The sequence below is a fragment of the Polyodon spathula genome, chromosome 3 (genome assembly GCF_017654505.1).
Source record: "Polyodon spathula isolate WHYD16114869_AA chromosome 3, ASM1765450v1, whole genome shotgun sequence".
NCBI lineage: Eukaryota > Metazoa > Chordata > Actinopteri > Acipenseriformes > Polyodontidae > Polyodon > Polyodon spathula.
The window spans coordinates 51,843,648-51,856,845 of NC_054536.1; the positions used below are offsets into that span (position 1 = coordinate 51,843,648).

The window sequence follows — 13,198 nt, forward strand, 5'->3', positions numbered from 1 at the left end:
GCTTTCATTATTTGAAATATATTTGTTTTCTACCAAACTGTGCTTGTTTCTCCCGAATAGCTTTTTAAACATACATAACCTAAATAATTTCCAGCTACTTCTGCATTGTCTAAAATAAAATTACTGTAAGTAATTACTATAGGAACGGACTCTGCATATAAACAAAACATGCTTTAAAAACAACATAAAAACTTTAAGAATAATATTTATTTTTAAAAGACATACATTTCCTCTTGCTTGATAGATTGTATAAACACATGCATGTATATTTTACTTCATATGTGTAACTAAAAGTCCCACCATCACAAAGTTAAACATGTTTCTCATTAGAATCATGGTTAACAATAGTCTGCGACCTGCATCTGTGAATATTTCCACCTGCAGTGTTAGTTGTACAGATACTCTTTTTGTGGTTTTTCTCTTCAACTGCCCAAATACTTTTGCCTGCGACTGTAGGTCCTAGTTAAGAAATCTCATTAAAAATAAAAAAAAAAAACACAATAGCCCCCAATACACAGATAATGAACTCTATTGGGTATTATTCAGTAGTAAAATATCTATACTGGACCAGATTAGATAGCATGCAGTGGGATTAATCAATTATGAGGGGACGACTCATATAACACAAAAGACAAAACTGTTTTGTTAACCAGTGCACACACATACAGATATCCTTCATAAATGTGTAAATATTTGTACAAATTGTATAAAATTAAGCTTCTTGGATTATCCAAATGCAATTAGCAAGGTTTATATAAGATTCAATACAGTTACCCTGTTACACCAGCAGGATGACTGAGGGACACGATAATTGTCATGATCAAACAGTACTATATATATATATATATATATATATATATATATATATTATATATAATATATATATTATGTATATATATGCGTGTGTGTATACACACCACAACACGACAACCCCTGATTTCCATTTTCTCCTCCTGTGAGACTGAGAACAGTAATGTTCGAGCTACAATGTACATATCATAATCCAAATGCAAGCATTATAGTGTGACACTTGAATTATCTTAACTAAGGTAAATAATTATTATATATTTAGGTACAGATGCCCAACACTGTATTCACCTGGGTTTGGAGTAAAGGACAATTAATCAGGGTATTTAAAAGGCATCAGATTTATGGTTTACTTTTACTTAACCCTGGGCCATGGTAGCTACCATAGCTATCCACAAAGACACAACTAAAAGTAAATTACAAACTACCTTTTAAGAAAACTAAATTTAAAAAACTACATTAACCGCCACTTTGACAGGTTGTGCTTTTTTAAACATGTAACTGTACCTTGTAGCATGTACCGCTTGTTCCTCATCAGAGCTCATATCCATTTCACTCCCAGGACATGGCAGCTGCTCCTCTTTCCTGCTGTCTGCTTTATGCTTCTTTCTCCTTCGCTTTTTCTTCTTCACCGAGCCCATGCTGTGCGCCACACTCTCGGGATCTGCTGCCACAGGACACGGTGCTGCTCTGTCCTCCACTCCCTTGAGCTCGCTGGAGTCGAGATTCCAGAACATCTGGACCTCTGTAGGAATAGGTGAAGTAGCCAGGTGGGCAGGAACAATCTCCTACACAGCACAGGGAAACAAACACATTTAGAAAGGGTGATAGAGAGACATATCAATGTTGGTGGGACAATGTGGTAATCCTTAGTCTGGTTGAGCTGGTGTTACATGTGTGTTATTGATAGCAGGGATGTTTACTTAATACACATAATTAATACTAAATACTGGTAAAGCAGCTATTTAAGTCTTTAAAGTAAAATTACAGTTCAAACCTTTATGAAATTATGCAGTTAAAGTGCAAGTGAATACTCCCCCCCCCCTTCTTTTTCCTGTCACATCTTTCTGTAAATTATGGCGCAACTTTGAAAAGTGTTCTTAACTAATGCATTATCCTTGTTGTTTATATTCCCTTTGTATCATTTTCTGTTTCAGCCATCCTGGTGTACTAGAATATCAATTGCTGTGTGTCATACAATCTGTCCTTACATTACGTAAGACTACTGGTAAACCTCAGACATTTAAACAAGATAAAAGTAGCAATACGGAAAGTGTGAACATCTGATAACCTTGTCAACATTTACTTCCCATAGTGCAGTAAAAGTGAGTGCTTGCAGGATAAGTGCGTAGTTTTCAGATAGCACAGATGTTATGGTAAATGCTATTTATTGGGGTAATAAAGTAAATCATTTTCTAACCACTCATTAGTACAAACTTCTCAGTCCTTTAATGCGCTGTTGTTTTTTTAAAATGTTCTAATTATTATTGCATTCCTTAGTGAGCGGATGCATTTCATATAGCATCTAAAAGGGATACATTTTTAGTTTTCAATAAAATAAATAAAAGCAGGATGAATGCTTGCTCAAGTTTACATTTTTCTCTTCAGTTTCTTGTACAAAGAAAGCCTCTCCATTGTCCCCCAGTTTCATGTGAAGTTCCACTGGCTCCCCATTAATCTCTATGTCGATCTGCAAATTGGAAGAAAGTTAATAAATGTCAAAAAAATAGAGTTTGGGGGTTCTTTTGATATTGCAAATAATATTTTAAATCTAGAATTAAAATATGACTACCAGTGCAAAATCTACAAAACCATTCTATTTTTATTTCTCCTTTCTTAATAGGTAAATGTATTCTATAGTTAAAACAAAACAAAACAAAAAAGTGTGGTGTCTAAACTAGAATATGCAGTAACACCCCCTCCCCCCCCCCCCCCAAAAAAATAAAATAAAATAAAACCGTATACATATTTTTAAATTGTATTAAACTAGGCCTGTCCCCATTGGGGTCATGGAAAGGTTTCAGGAGGAACAGCAAAAGAGCAGATCTCAAGCACACCTCATTTGCATAATGGCAACAGCGAAGCAGTTATTTTATTGAAAGACGACATTCCACCTTTAAACTCTGTCAGATTAAGAATACCCCATTATCACTTTTTGCTTCATTATTCGGATATTTTACGTATAATTTAGGGTGTTCAAACAGAACAATTTGGTTAAAATTGCAAGTAAAAGAGGAACACTGGTTTCAGATTTGAGCTGGCAAAAAAACAGATGCTGACGACTAAAACTGGATTAAATCCGATGACAGGTTAGTTCACACTCTGCTGCTCTTCCCTTATACATTCAGATTAATAAAGCAGTTTGAATGTGCTGTCTACTAAAAATCTCACTGCTGCAGTGGGTCAGACTAAATGACATCTTTTCACACATTTTCTCTCAAGTTTCTTTTATGCCAGGTGATACAGCAGCTTCATGGCATTCATTACCATGTAGTACCTGAAAGCAAATAAATCTGAAACACAGCATTGCACTGCATAGCATCTCATTCCCTGTGTAGTCTATCCTGTACCCAGTCTTTCAGATGGGTGAATTTAAGCACACAAAGTTGAGATAAAATTCCCAGCAACCAGCTCAGCCCATGCCCAGTTGTGATCTTTAATCCCTACACTATACCCCTGACTATCTAGCTGGCTGCATCTTTCTTCCAGTGCTGGGTTGTTTCCCATGTTTCTGATTCCCGGAAATCATGCATTATTGTGACCTTTCAACTATATTGACTAAAACATTGTAAAGTATACAAAATAGTTTAACCTTATAATATAATTGAAATATCTGTTGTTGAAGTTGCATCTTCCTTCGCTTAATTCAAAACTCACTGTGTTCCTTTTAAAATGACACAGTTCAAACTGTTTTTGTAAGTAAATAGGATACTGTCACTGTTTTTAAAATGGCTAGCTACTGTCTGCTGTAACATCAGAGACTACCCCTTTTTGTGGAGCAGTAGTCTTACAAAAAACCCTGCACACATGCACTTCTACTAATTGTAAATAACAAGTTCTTAACTCACAAAAATAATACCTAACTGTGTCCCAGTTTTAAAAGGCTGAAACTTAAGCTCAAGACTTTATAAAAATTATGCATGGCATCAGCCTGTAACAATACGAGTCAATTGTCATTACTGGTTGGTAATTTACAAATATATGTGCATTTAAGCCTTCCTATACCTTACCATGATTAAAACTTGCTCGTTGTATGTGGCAGAAACTGGTCATGCTACCACCATTGAGGTCTATTTTGATTTTTAAACAGTGGCAGGTGTTAATGTTACATTAATCCCATTGGTGTTTGGAGGAGCAGGAGAAATGTATTAACCACCTTATAAACTACTATAAAACCATACAGTGGAAGCAGGATGCATTAGAGTGGGGTTAAAGCTTTTAGGACAGCGACATTAAGATCCACCTCTGTTTAGATCAGGTAGCTACTGATCTAAGAGAAGTTTTCGTGAATTCCAGAAGGGCAAGTTTCTGCATAATAAAATCAACAGGCTCTGTTTCTAGCTCTTTAAAGAATGGCAGATAAATGAGTCACTAACAAATTGTTTCTCTCCATGGCCAAAGATTTTACTCTTTATATTTTGCCTTTGTTCCAATTTATTTAAAATTTTCCTGTTTCAAAGGATAGCTAAATCAGTCACGGGCAAAGACTGCAATTAAAATGTTTGTACTGTATGACACAATCATTTTAAAAATAATTCAATGAAATGGTTGAGTGGATTAAATAATAATAATAATAATAATAATAATAATAATAATTATTATTAATAATAATAATATTATTATTATTATTATTATTATAATTATTATTATTATTATTATTATTATTATTATTTATTTTGAAATCCAAGCACTGGTACAAAGTTTCAAAGTCAGTTAGGTAAATTTACCGTCCTTATCTTTCAACATAACATTTTTAAATTGCCTTAAATTAGAAATTATTCTAGTCCAAAGGTTACAGTCCCCTGTCAGATTATAGTAACCATTTGCATGGGCTCTCCTCATGCATCAGTTATTGTGCAAGTTTCCTGTTGTAAAAAGCCATCAGCAAATAACATCACAGTTTGTAAAACAGGTGTGAATTACTTAAACGACCACCCACATACACACATAAAAAGTTCTAAAGATTTTCAGGGCTAAGAAAGTAATTTCAGGAACCGATATAAAACATATTTTATACCAAACAGGTAAACAAAATTGCAGGGATAAAATGTAGACTTATCTTATAAATTATAAAATGGTTAAAATTACTGTTAGAGAATAACCAATACGTTAATGTACCCCATTACAGAATCAAAAATAAATGAAATGAGTGTTCTCATTTAAAATCAACACAGATTAGACTGAATGTGGAATACAGATGAAAGTGAAGAATGCTTGTGGAATACACACTTATGTACTGTTTTATACTGTGTCTTGTGTAGTTGTTAGGCACTTAATTCATTACTGCAAGTGCCCTTGCATATAAACTGCACAATATCTTCAGAAAAAAAAAAAAAAAAAAAAAAAAAAAACACACGTAAGCACAATATCTCTTTGCCTAAACAAATTTATATTTTAAAGCAGTGTTTTAATCCTCATACTAGGACGGTTGCTAAGCAACATACAATAGAAGTAAATATACTGTGTACATGAATGGTAAGAACACCAGAGTTCAGCTTTTTAATCCTCTAAATAGAAAAACAAAAACAGCCGTTATCATTTTAAAACCAATAAGACACAGCCTAAGAATACATACTTGGGTTTGTTCATTTCTTTGTGCCAATGACAATTTACAGTTAAAAGATTTTAGGCATACAGAACTGATCCGGTCTAAAACTGGAGGCAACATTTTTCATCACTGAAGGCATGAAAATAAAAAGGTATCCAACCTGGTCAAGGTTATGAGAGCCCAACCAGATCTGGACGCGACCCAATTAAAATGCACTGCAGCAGAGCTGTTATGCAAATACCTTGTGCAACCAGACTGTACCCTGCATTTTATAACACTGGAGCTATAGTTCTTTAAAAGCTACTAAAATAGCTTCCCATAACAAAAACACTACAGTGCACCTAGCTGAAAGGGATGCCCCTACGCAAGACACAACAAACCAACACCTTTTGTATTTCCTATTTTTTTTTTTTTTTTTGTACACAGTGTAGGCTAATCTCAGTGAGGCGAAGAATTTCTTTCTTAAATATATGTGCTGTGTACTGCGTTAAAGCAACATAACCCCTTTCTAAAAGAAAGCATCTACAAAGCAACTGAGTTCCAATGCTCTACAGCAGCTCCTACTTTCCATACCCTTGCTTTCAAGATACCCACCACTTTTTCTTTGGAGCGCAGCACCCCCAGCTTTCCAAATCGTACGTGAAATGGTGAGCACTGATAGGTCCCATCTTCCTGTCGTACCACTATGACATCAATGCAGCCCGAGAGGGTGGCTTGGTTGATTCCTTTGTACAGTTCCTTCACTGTAACCAGGACCTGCCCGGCCAGCTGTCCTACATAGTTCATTGTTTGGACCTGCAAAATTTTTTAAAAAAGACAAAAGGTATGTGAATCAGTGACAACAAAAACACTGCATCAAAAGCAACACAGAAAAGGTTAAATGATTCATGAGATAAACATTTTGAACTTTTCTCAATGCATGGCAAAGTGCTTTGATGATAAGCTAAATTTACAGGTTTACACTAGTTGTAATGTGTTAATTAAAATAAATCAGTCACTTGTAAAAAGTGAGGAACATTTAGCAAGCCCTTTGTTTAACTCACTGAGTTGATGTGCTTTTTCTTCCCCCAAAGTTCCAGAAAAGTCTAACAGAATATGTTGTTTATTGGGGTCTTGTTATGACTTCCTTGGCAGCCTTTAACCTGTTAAATCTAGAATCCACTGTCTTTTGGTACAGTATGTGTTTAATAGTCATACCCAGACATTGTACAAGTTTTGCAGACCAGAGATCATGTCCTAAAACAGTTCCTTATATAAAAGACAACACTGAACAAATTAAATTACAGAGAATAGCAGAACTGTGGATAAAAAAAAAACAACCTTAGAGTACACTGTTCTAATAACACTGTGTAACAATTTTTTTTTTTTTTTTTTTGTTCCTGGGTAGTAAGTGTTATTTCCTAATTGCTTATGCCTCGAAAGTATAGAAAATGGCTATTATTCCCCACAAACTTTGTTTTTGTGACCAGGACAGTGAGATTTTGAAATATCACTATTTTCAATGAGAAAACGCGAGCTTTTGTGTCTTTTCGTTCACATAAAGTCAGAAAAAAACAACATATGAATCCAAATTAACATGTATTTATACTAAAGTAATACAAAATCCAATGCCATGACTACAAAAGATTTAGAAGTGAGTAGTTTTGAGATTTACGATTATACTGTAAATCTCGTCCGTGTGAGCACAATTATATATTATTGTATCAGTAATCCACCATGCAGGAGGCATTTTACTGCTTTGCATAGAAAATAAAGAAAAAAAGGTACAAAAGGTGGTTGTCACACTGGTCAATACCTCTGTGACCACTAACATGCTTTCACTATGCAATAAACTTGATAACATAAGCAAACACATAGGTAATCTAATAAAATAACATTAAATTCAGATTAACTTTTTTTGCTCCCAACACATCTGAGTACTTATCTTTGAATCACGCACATTAATAATAACTTTTACACTACAACTCATGTCCACTGACCTTTGGGTCTAAAATTAATACTGCTTAACTACTCTAAAACTAGTACTGGAAGAATCTAGTAGCACAGTCATAATAAAAAATAGAACCCCTACCTGAAAAGCATGAAACATTTGAACAGTAAACAGATCTGTTACTGTAGCTTACAGCACAAGGTATCAATCTTGGAAACCTGTCATTTTTGTTTAAATATGCTTCAATAGCTGCAGACTTGTATCATATTTCAAGGAGACAGGATGTGTACTGAATTGAAAGCAAAAGAAAAGCTGTAAGCTGTATCTCCTTCTGAGAAACTAAACATATGAGAAAGGAAACCATACCCACAACAAACACACACACAAATATGTACATAACATCACTTTGTTTAGTTTTATTCTGACAATAATGGTATGTTAAAATTCACGTATTGAAAAGCAACAGGCCTTGCTTTACTATTATATAGCACAAGGAGAGCAATTTCCAACAGCAAATTTAAAATGTAAGATTTTCTTGCGCAAATATTCAGTAATGTTATTGTAAAGATACAGTAAGACGATGTGCCTGAATAAAAAAATCTTTAACTCATGAGTTTTGTTTCAAGACACTGTTTAATTATTCACACAGATATTAAACTGTCTTTAAATTATGTGTGGGTTAAAGGGATATCATCTATATTTTCACAATATTTACAAGTTATTTTTTTCTTATCCTATTAGTATTATGTTTTGTTTCATATACGATCCTCTATTATTGTTTCAGCTTGGAACATTACTTGCCACACTCACTATTTCAGCAAAAAAAAAAAAGTTTTTAACCTAAAGACTCTCAAAGTAATTGTAGCTAACAAAATAGTTCCATACATTTTCTACATCATGAATATCTTTGGTCTCAAATGTGCCACTTTGGAAGAAAGACATGCTTCAGTAAACACGGTTTGTTACTTTGACACAGGAAGTCTGGTTGTACACAAATAAATAAATATCTTGCAAGCCATGCTTTTAGAAAGACAGCCTTGCACTTTCTGGGTCATCACATCTGAATGGTAAAACTGTCCCTACCCTTTCACTGTTTTTTTCTTTCTTTCAATAATTCATCAGCTGCTTCCCCTATTGACTGACATGCATTCATGACATACATACTTTGACCCAGAAGACACTGCTGAGGTGAAGGAGTTGCAAACTTCTTAGAAGGCAAAGCAAGCCAATTTGAAACTTTTGTTAACCTACTATAGTACTTACTGTACCATCTGTCTGTTTTAAAATGAAAATACATGTTAGCTACAGCTGCACATTTGAGACCTATGTAGCTAACTGAAGTGCACTATGGGTAAGATTTATAGAACTATTTAGCTATAATTATTTAAAGGCTGTTGGGGGGGGGGGGGGACAGCATATTAGTGTTTCACTACACAATACAACCCATAGGGAATCCACTGTAAAGCCAGTGTGTGAACATGACCCATTATATAAGATTATCATGGTCTTGTTAAACACTAATTTTAAAAAATGATTTATTAGTAATTAAGCTTGTTGAATATGTACTTAGTCTTCAGTACTGTAATATAAAAAATATTTGCAGTGTACAGTTTAAGTTTCAAGGTGCTGTATGAAATGTGCTTTTTTATAATCTAGCTGCAGATAAAAAGCTGCCCAAGACAATGCTAAGAATGTTGCATTGACTTTCATTTTAATCAGATTAATCCAATGCCATGTAAACAAGACAGCAATAAACACGAGTCAGGGATTCAGGGTAGTGGCACATCAACACTGTTTTGCTTTTTATTCTTTATGTCCAGTGTCAAATACTTGCTACTTTTTTCTTTGAGGACAATAATTTGGCAAACTGACTTCAATTCGCATCTCTTTCTGGTGGACTTTTTCTCCTTTTTTATTCTATGACAGTGGTCATAGTGGACACTGCATGATTTTATGATTTGCAGGTCTTTTTTATTGCCACAAAGGAAGGATTATTTTTATCATTAGAAATTCTAAAGTAATGAAATTATTATTCTTTATTTACAATGTAGGCTATTGTTTTTTTTTTTTTTCTTTTTTTTTTTTTTTTTTTTTTTTTTTTTAATACATCAGAACAAATCTAATATAGTATACACAGTAAATTATCAAATACAAATGTATCATTTCATATGAAGGACTGTTTTTCCTCCAGTGTAGTGTGCATAGAGCCTGTTTCCCAACACTCTGTTCCAGGTATTGTACAACTGAGACCTACTGTAGCAGGACTGTAACTTATTTGAGAGAGGGGAATCTGTATCCATGGCTTATGCTTTATCCCGCAAACTATGCTAGACTCCCTTGTAATATAAGCAGAAATCACTCAAACTAAATTGACTTTTGGCATGAAACTATAAAGTGGTTATAGTACTGTTGACCAGGGCATTGGTCCACAATTACACCAAGTAAACAAATATTTCCAAGACTGCATAAACATAACCCAGTATGGCTCTACCTTGATGATTGTCTACTAGACTAAAGTAAATACTACAAGAACCAATGTCTAATTATACATTATCAAAAACGATCAAACTATGCTAAAGAATCACAGAGGTCTTTATCGACATTAGGTCTTTATCGTCTGTAAATCAAAAGGTTACATGATCCCTGTATGGCGGCCATCTTACAGTTACAGGTCAAAGTGAAAGGTGCTGGCAGCGGGTTTACAAACTCATACAAGCTGGTGCATTTAATCACTTACCAAGTAAGAAAATTAGTTAATGTACTCAGCTTTTAAGAATTTTAATGTAAATGTACAAACTTATTTCTTAAAATATTTTGTGTTATATAGCAACTCAACCTTTGTTTATGAACCTCTCATGTAGTGGTTTTACACGAACAATGCCTTAATCTGCATATTGCACAGTCACTATAAATAACAGAAACAAAAATCATATTCTAAATAAAAGTCTTAAAATGTTCATGAAACAACAACACATATACATATATTTAGGGGTTTTCATTAAACACTGTAAACAGGATACAGATAAAACTGCTGACTCACCAGGGTCCAGGAGTTACTTGGAGTAACATTCTCCTCTTCAGTATAAAATTCCTCATTATTGACTGAAAAACTCATTTTTCAACCACAATGCCATATCCATACAATTTCCACAGGAATTAGTCCTAATTAGACTACAGAACAGATGTTCCGCAGCTTTACCTGGGAATATGTCCTTAATGAATAAGTGCACATGCTGAATTGTTGGCTTTGATGGTGTTGTCTTGAAGTGAAGTGAAAGAAACCCATTTATATACTGTAATAAATGCCAAAGTTCTTTTTAATTGTTATCAAATTTAAAAGGGCCTTTCAGACACAAGTGTCAAAACATGACATTGTGAGCCAATGAACCGTCCCTGGCATGGCAGATAGATAAGGGACTCCTGGAAATGGGCTTGCCATTACTGATAAGGAGAGGGTCAGACCTTGTACACAGTCATGTGCTGCACTAGAGAAGCAAAGCTATTTGTTAATGATTTTCTAATTTCCAGGTTATACAAGGGAGTCAAAGAGTGAGAAGAACTGAAATTATTATTCCACTTGGGATGGTCTACATAGAAGGATACAGACAGTGTTTATATGTGTTTGTACAGATACTGTATCTTGTGTACAGTAAATAGAACTTCTAAAAACAATGTATTATAACAGTAGGCTAAAAACGTGGATCTAAGAAAGAAGGATTATGGCATTTTAATAAGTTGTTATATATCCACCAAAAGAAAAAAAATGTAATATTAAAACTATTAAAGTACAATGAAAGTAATATTTTCTTTCTGAATGAACAGTAACCCTGTACTTTAGGTTATTCCATGTTTTTATATTACTAAAAAGAATAATATTTATGGATTGTTTAGCCCTACTAATTTAGTTTTTATTAAGAGAGACCTTACAGTGATCCATAACACATTTTAAATATGTTCCAAGCACTCATTTGCTCTCCTAAAGTTTGCCGTTATATTTTCTTTCTTGAACTATCGCTGCTGTATTTTATAACTGCTCTTATCCATAACGATATTTTGTAACAAACGTAAGTAGCCCTGGACAAGGGCATCTGTTAAGAATTAATTAATTAATTAAATACATAATATGCTAGCATATTAAATTTCTCTAGGGCTTGGACGATAGTGTTTTTTTTTTTGGTGGTATTGCCAAAAAAGCTCATTTTACCTTTCCATTTAGTTCTTTATATAAAAAAAAAAAAAAAAAAAAAAAAAAAAAACACTTCCAAACATCTGACGGCATTATTTAAAATTAAATTGACAATTTAACTAGCAAAATCTCCTGAAATGCAGCCAACCTCTAGTCCCTCTAAGTTTTCTTTTTGTAACGCTTAATCTGAAAACATACATGCTGTGTAGTGGGCGGGAGGTTTTTTTTTTTTTTAATAATTATTATTATTATTATTATTATTATTATTATTATTATTATTATTATTATTATTATTATTATTATTATTTAAAGGAACCAAAGGAAAGGCAAGGAATAAGAGTGCAGATTTACATTTTGCTGGTCCTAATAAAAAACGGCCCTATTAATGCGTTCTTTTTTCAACCATCGATGGTTATTCCAAAGATTCGATGCATCGATGCACTGTCCCAGCCCTAACTTTCTCCCAGCTAATAATCACCTCTTATTTTGGTTCCTCTTATCATAGTATTTAACTGCATAAACATTTAACTGTTAGGGAATCCAAAGCACATACTGAAGGATATTCTCAGACTATAACTGACAACATCTATTCTACGGTCTCCTACAACAAACCCAGTCTACTACTTTACCACTTTGACTCTCTTTCGGTCACCTCTCCTGCCTCTCCTCTTTCTCTCCATTGCTGGTGTCTCCGGCTTATTGTTGGAATAAATTACAGCCACGTACCCCCTGGCCGAATAACCTTGTCTGTCTCTCTGCTTCTGATCTTGCTCCTTCCATTATGCACACTTTCAACATGTCCCTGGACTCAGGCTCGGTTCCTGCTACCCTTAAGCTTGCCAGAGTTACGCCGGTACTCAAAAAACCCTCCCTCGACCCAGCTGACTTATCCAATTTACGTTCCATCTCCAATCTCCCTTTTATCTCCAAAACTCTTGAAAGGGCTGTAGCCAGTTAGCTGATGAAACATCTCACGGATAACAATCTGCTTGAATCCCTACAGTCTAGCTTCCAGCCGCATCACAGTACTGAAACTGCTCTGCTCCGGACTGTGAATGATCTCCTGCTTAATGCTGATGCTGGTGCTCCCTCTGTGCTTGTCGTCCTTGACCTAACAGCGGTTTTTGACACCATGGCACTCTTCTTGACCACCTTCAGAGGTATGCTGGAATCTCTAGAACCTGTCTCTCCTGGATGTCCTCTTACCTATCCGGACGCATGCAGTCTGTTTTCTATGCTGAATGCAGTGGTATCGCAAACCCAGTCACTTGTGGTGTCCGCCAAGGATCTGTTCTTGGAGACACCACTCTTTTCAATATCTACACGCTTCCCTTGGCCAACACAGCCTCATGTTTCACTCCTATACTGAAGACACCCAGCTCTATTTAAAACTCGACCCTGGAAGCCCCTCTGCCATGATACGGGTCTCGCATTGCATTCAAGACATCGAGGCCTGGGTGTCTGCCAATTTTCTTCAGCTTAACACCAGCAAATCTGAACTCCTTCT

At 34.8% G+C, this 13,198-nt stretch overlaps 1 protein-coding gene across 4 annotated transcripts in view; it reads right to left on the reverse strand.

Moving 5' to 3' along the window:
• Window positions 1–13,198, reverse strand: part of lpin2 (lipin 2) — a 48,386-nt gene that overhangs the window by 19,507 nt on the left and 15,681 nt on the right. For 2 of the 4 annotated variants that reach the window (XM_041245390.1, XM_041245388.1), the window contains exons 1-4: window positions 10,546–11,258; window positions 6,170–6,370; window positions 2,402–2,497; window positions 1,315–1,595 (exon numbers count right to left, since the gene is read on the reverse strand). In XM_041245390.1, coding sequence (XP_041101324.1) covers window positions 1,315–1,595; window positions 2,402–2,497; window positions 6,170–6,370; window positions 10,546–10,620 — 653 coding nt within the window. In that variant the 5' untranslated portion in view covers window positions 10,621–11,258. Of the gene's footprint in view, window positions 1–1,314; window positions 1,596–2,401; window positions 2,498–6,169; window positions 6,371–7,646; window positions 9,573–10,545; window positions 11,259–13,198 lie in introns of those variants that run through there. The other 2 variants (XM_041245391.1, XM_041245392.1) reach the window with 2 other exon arrangements.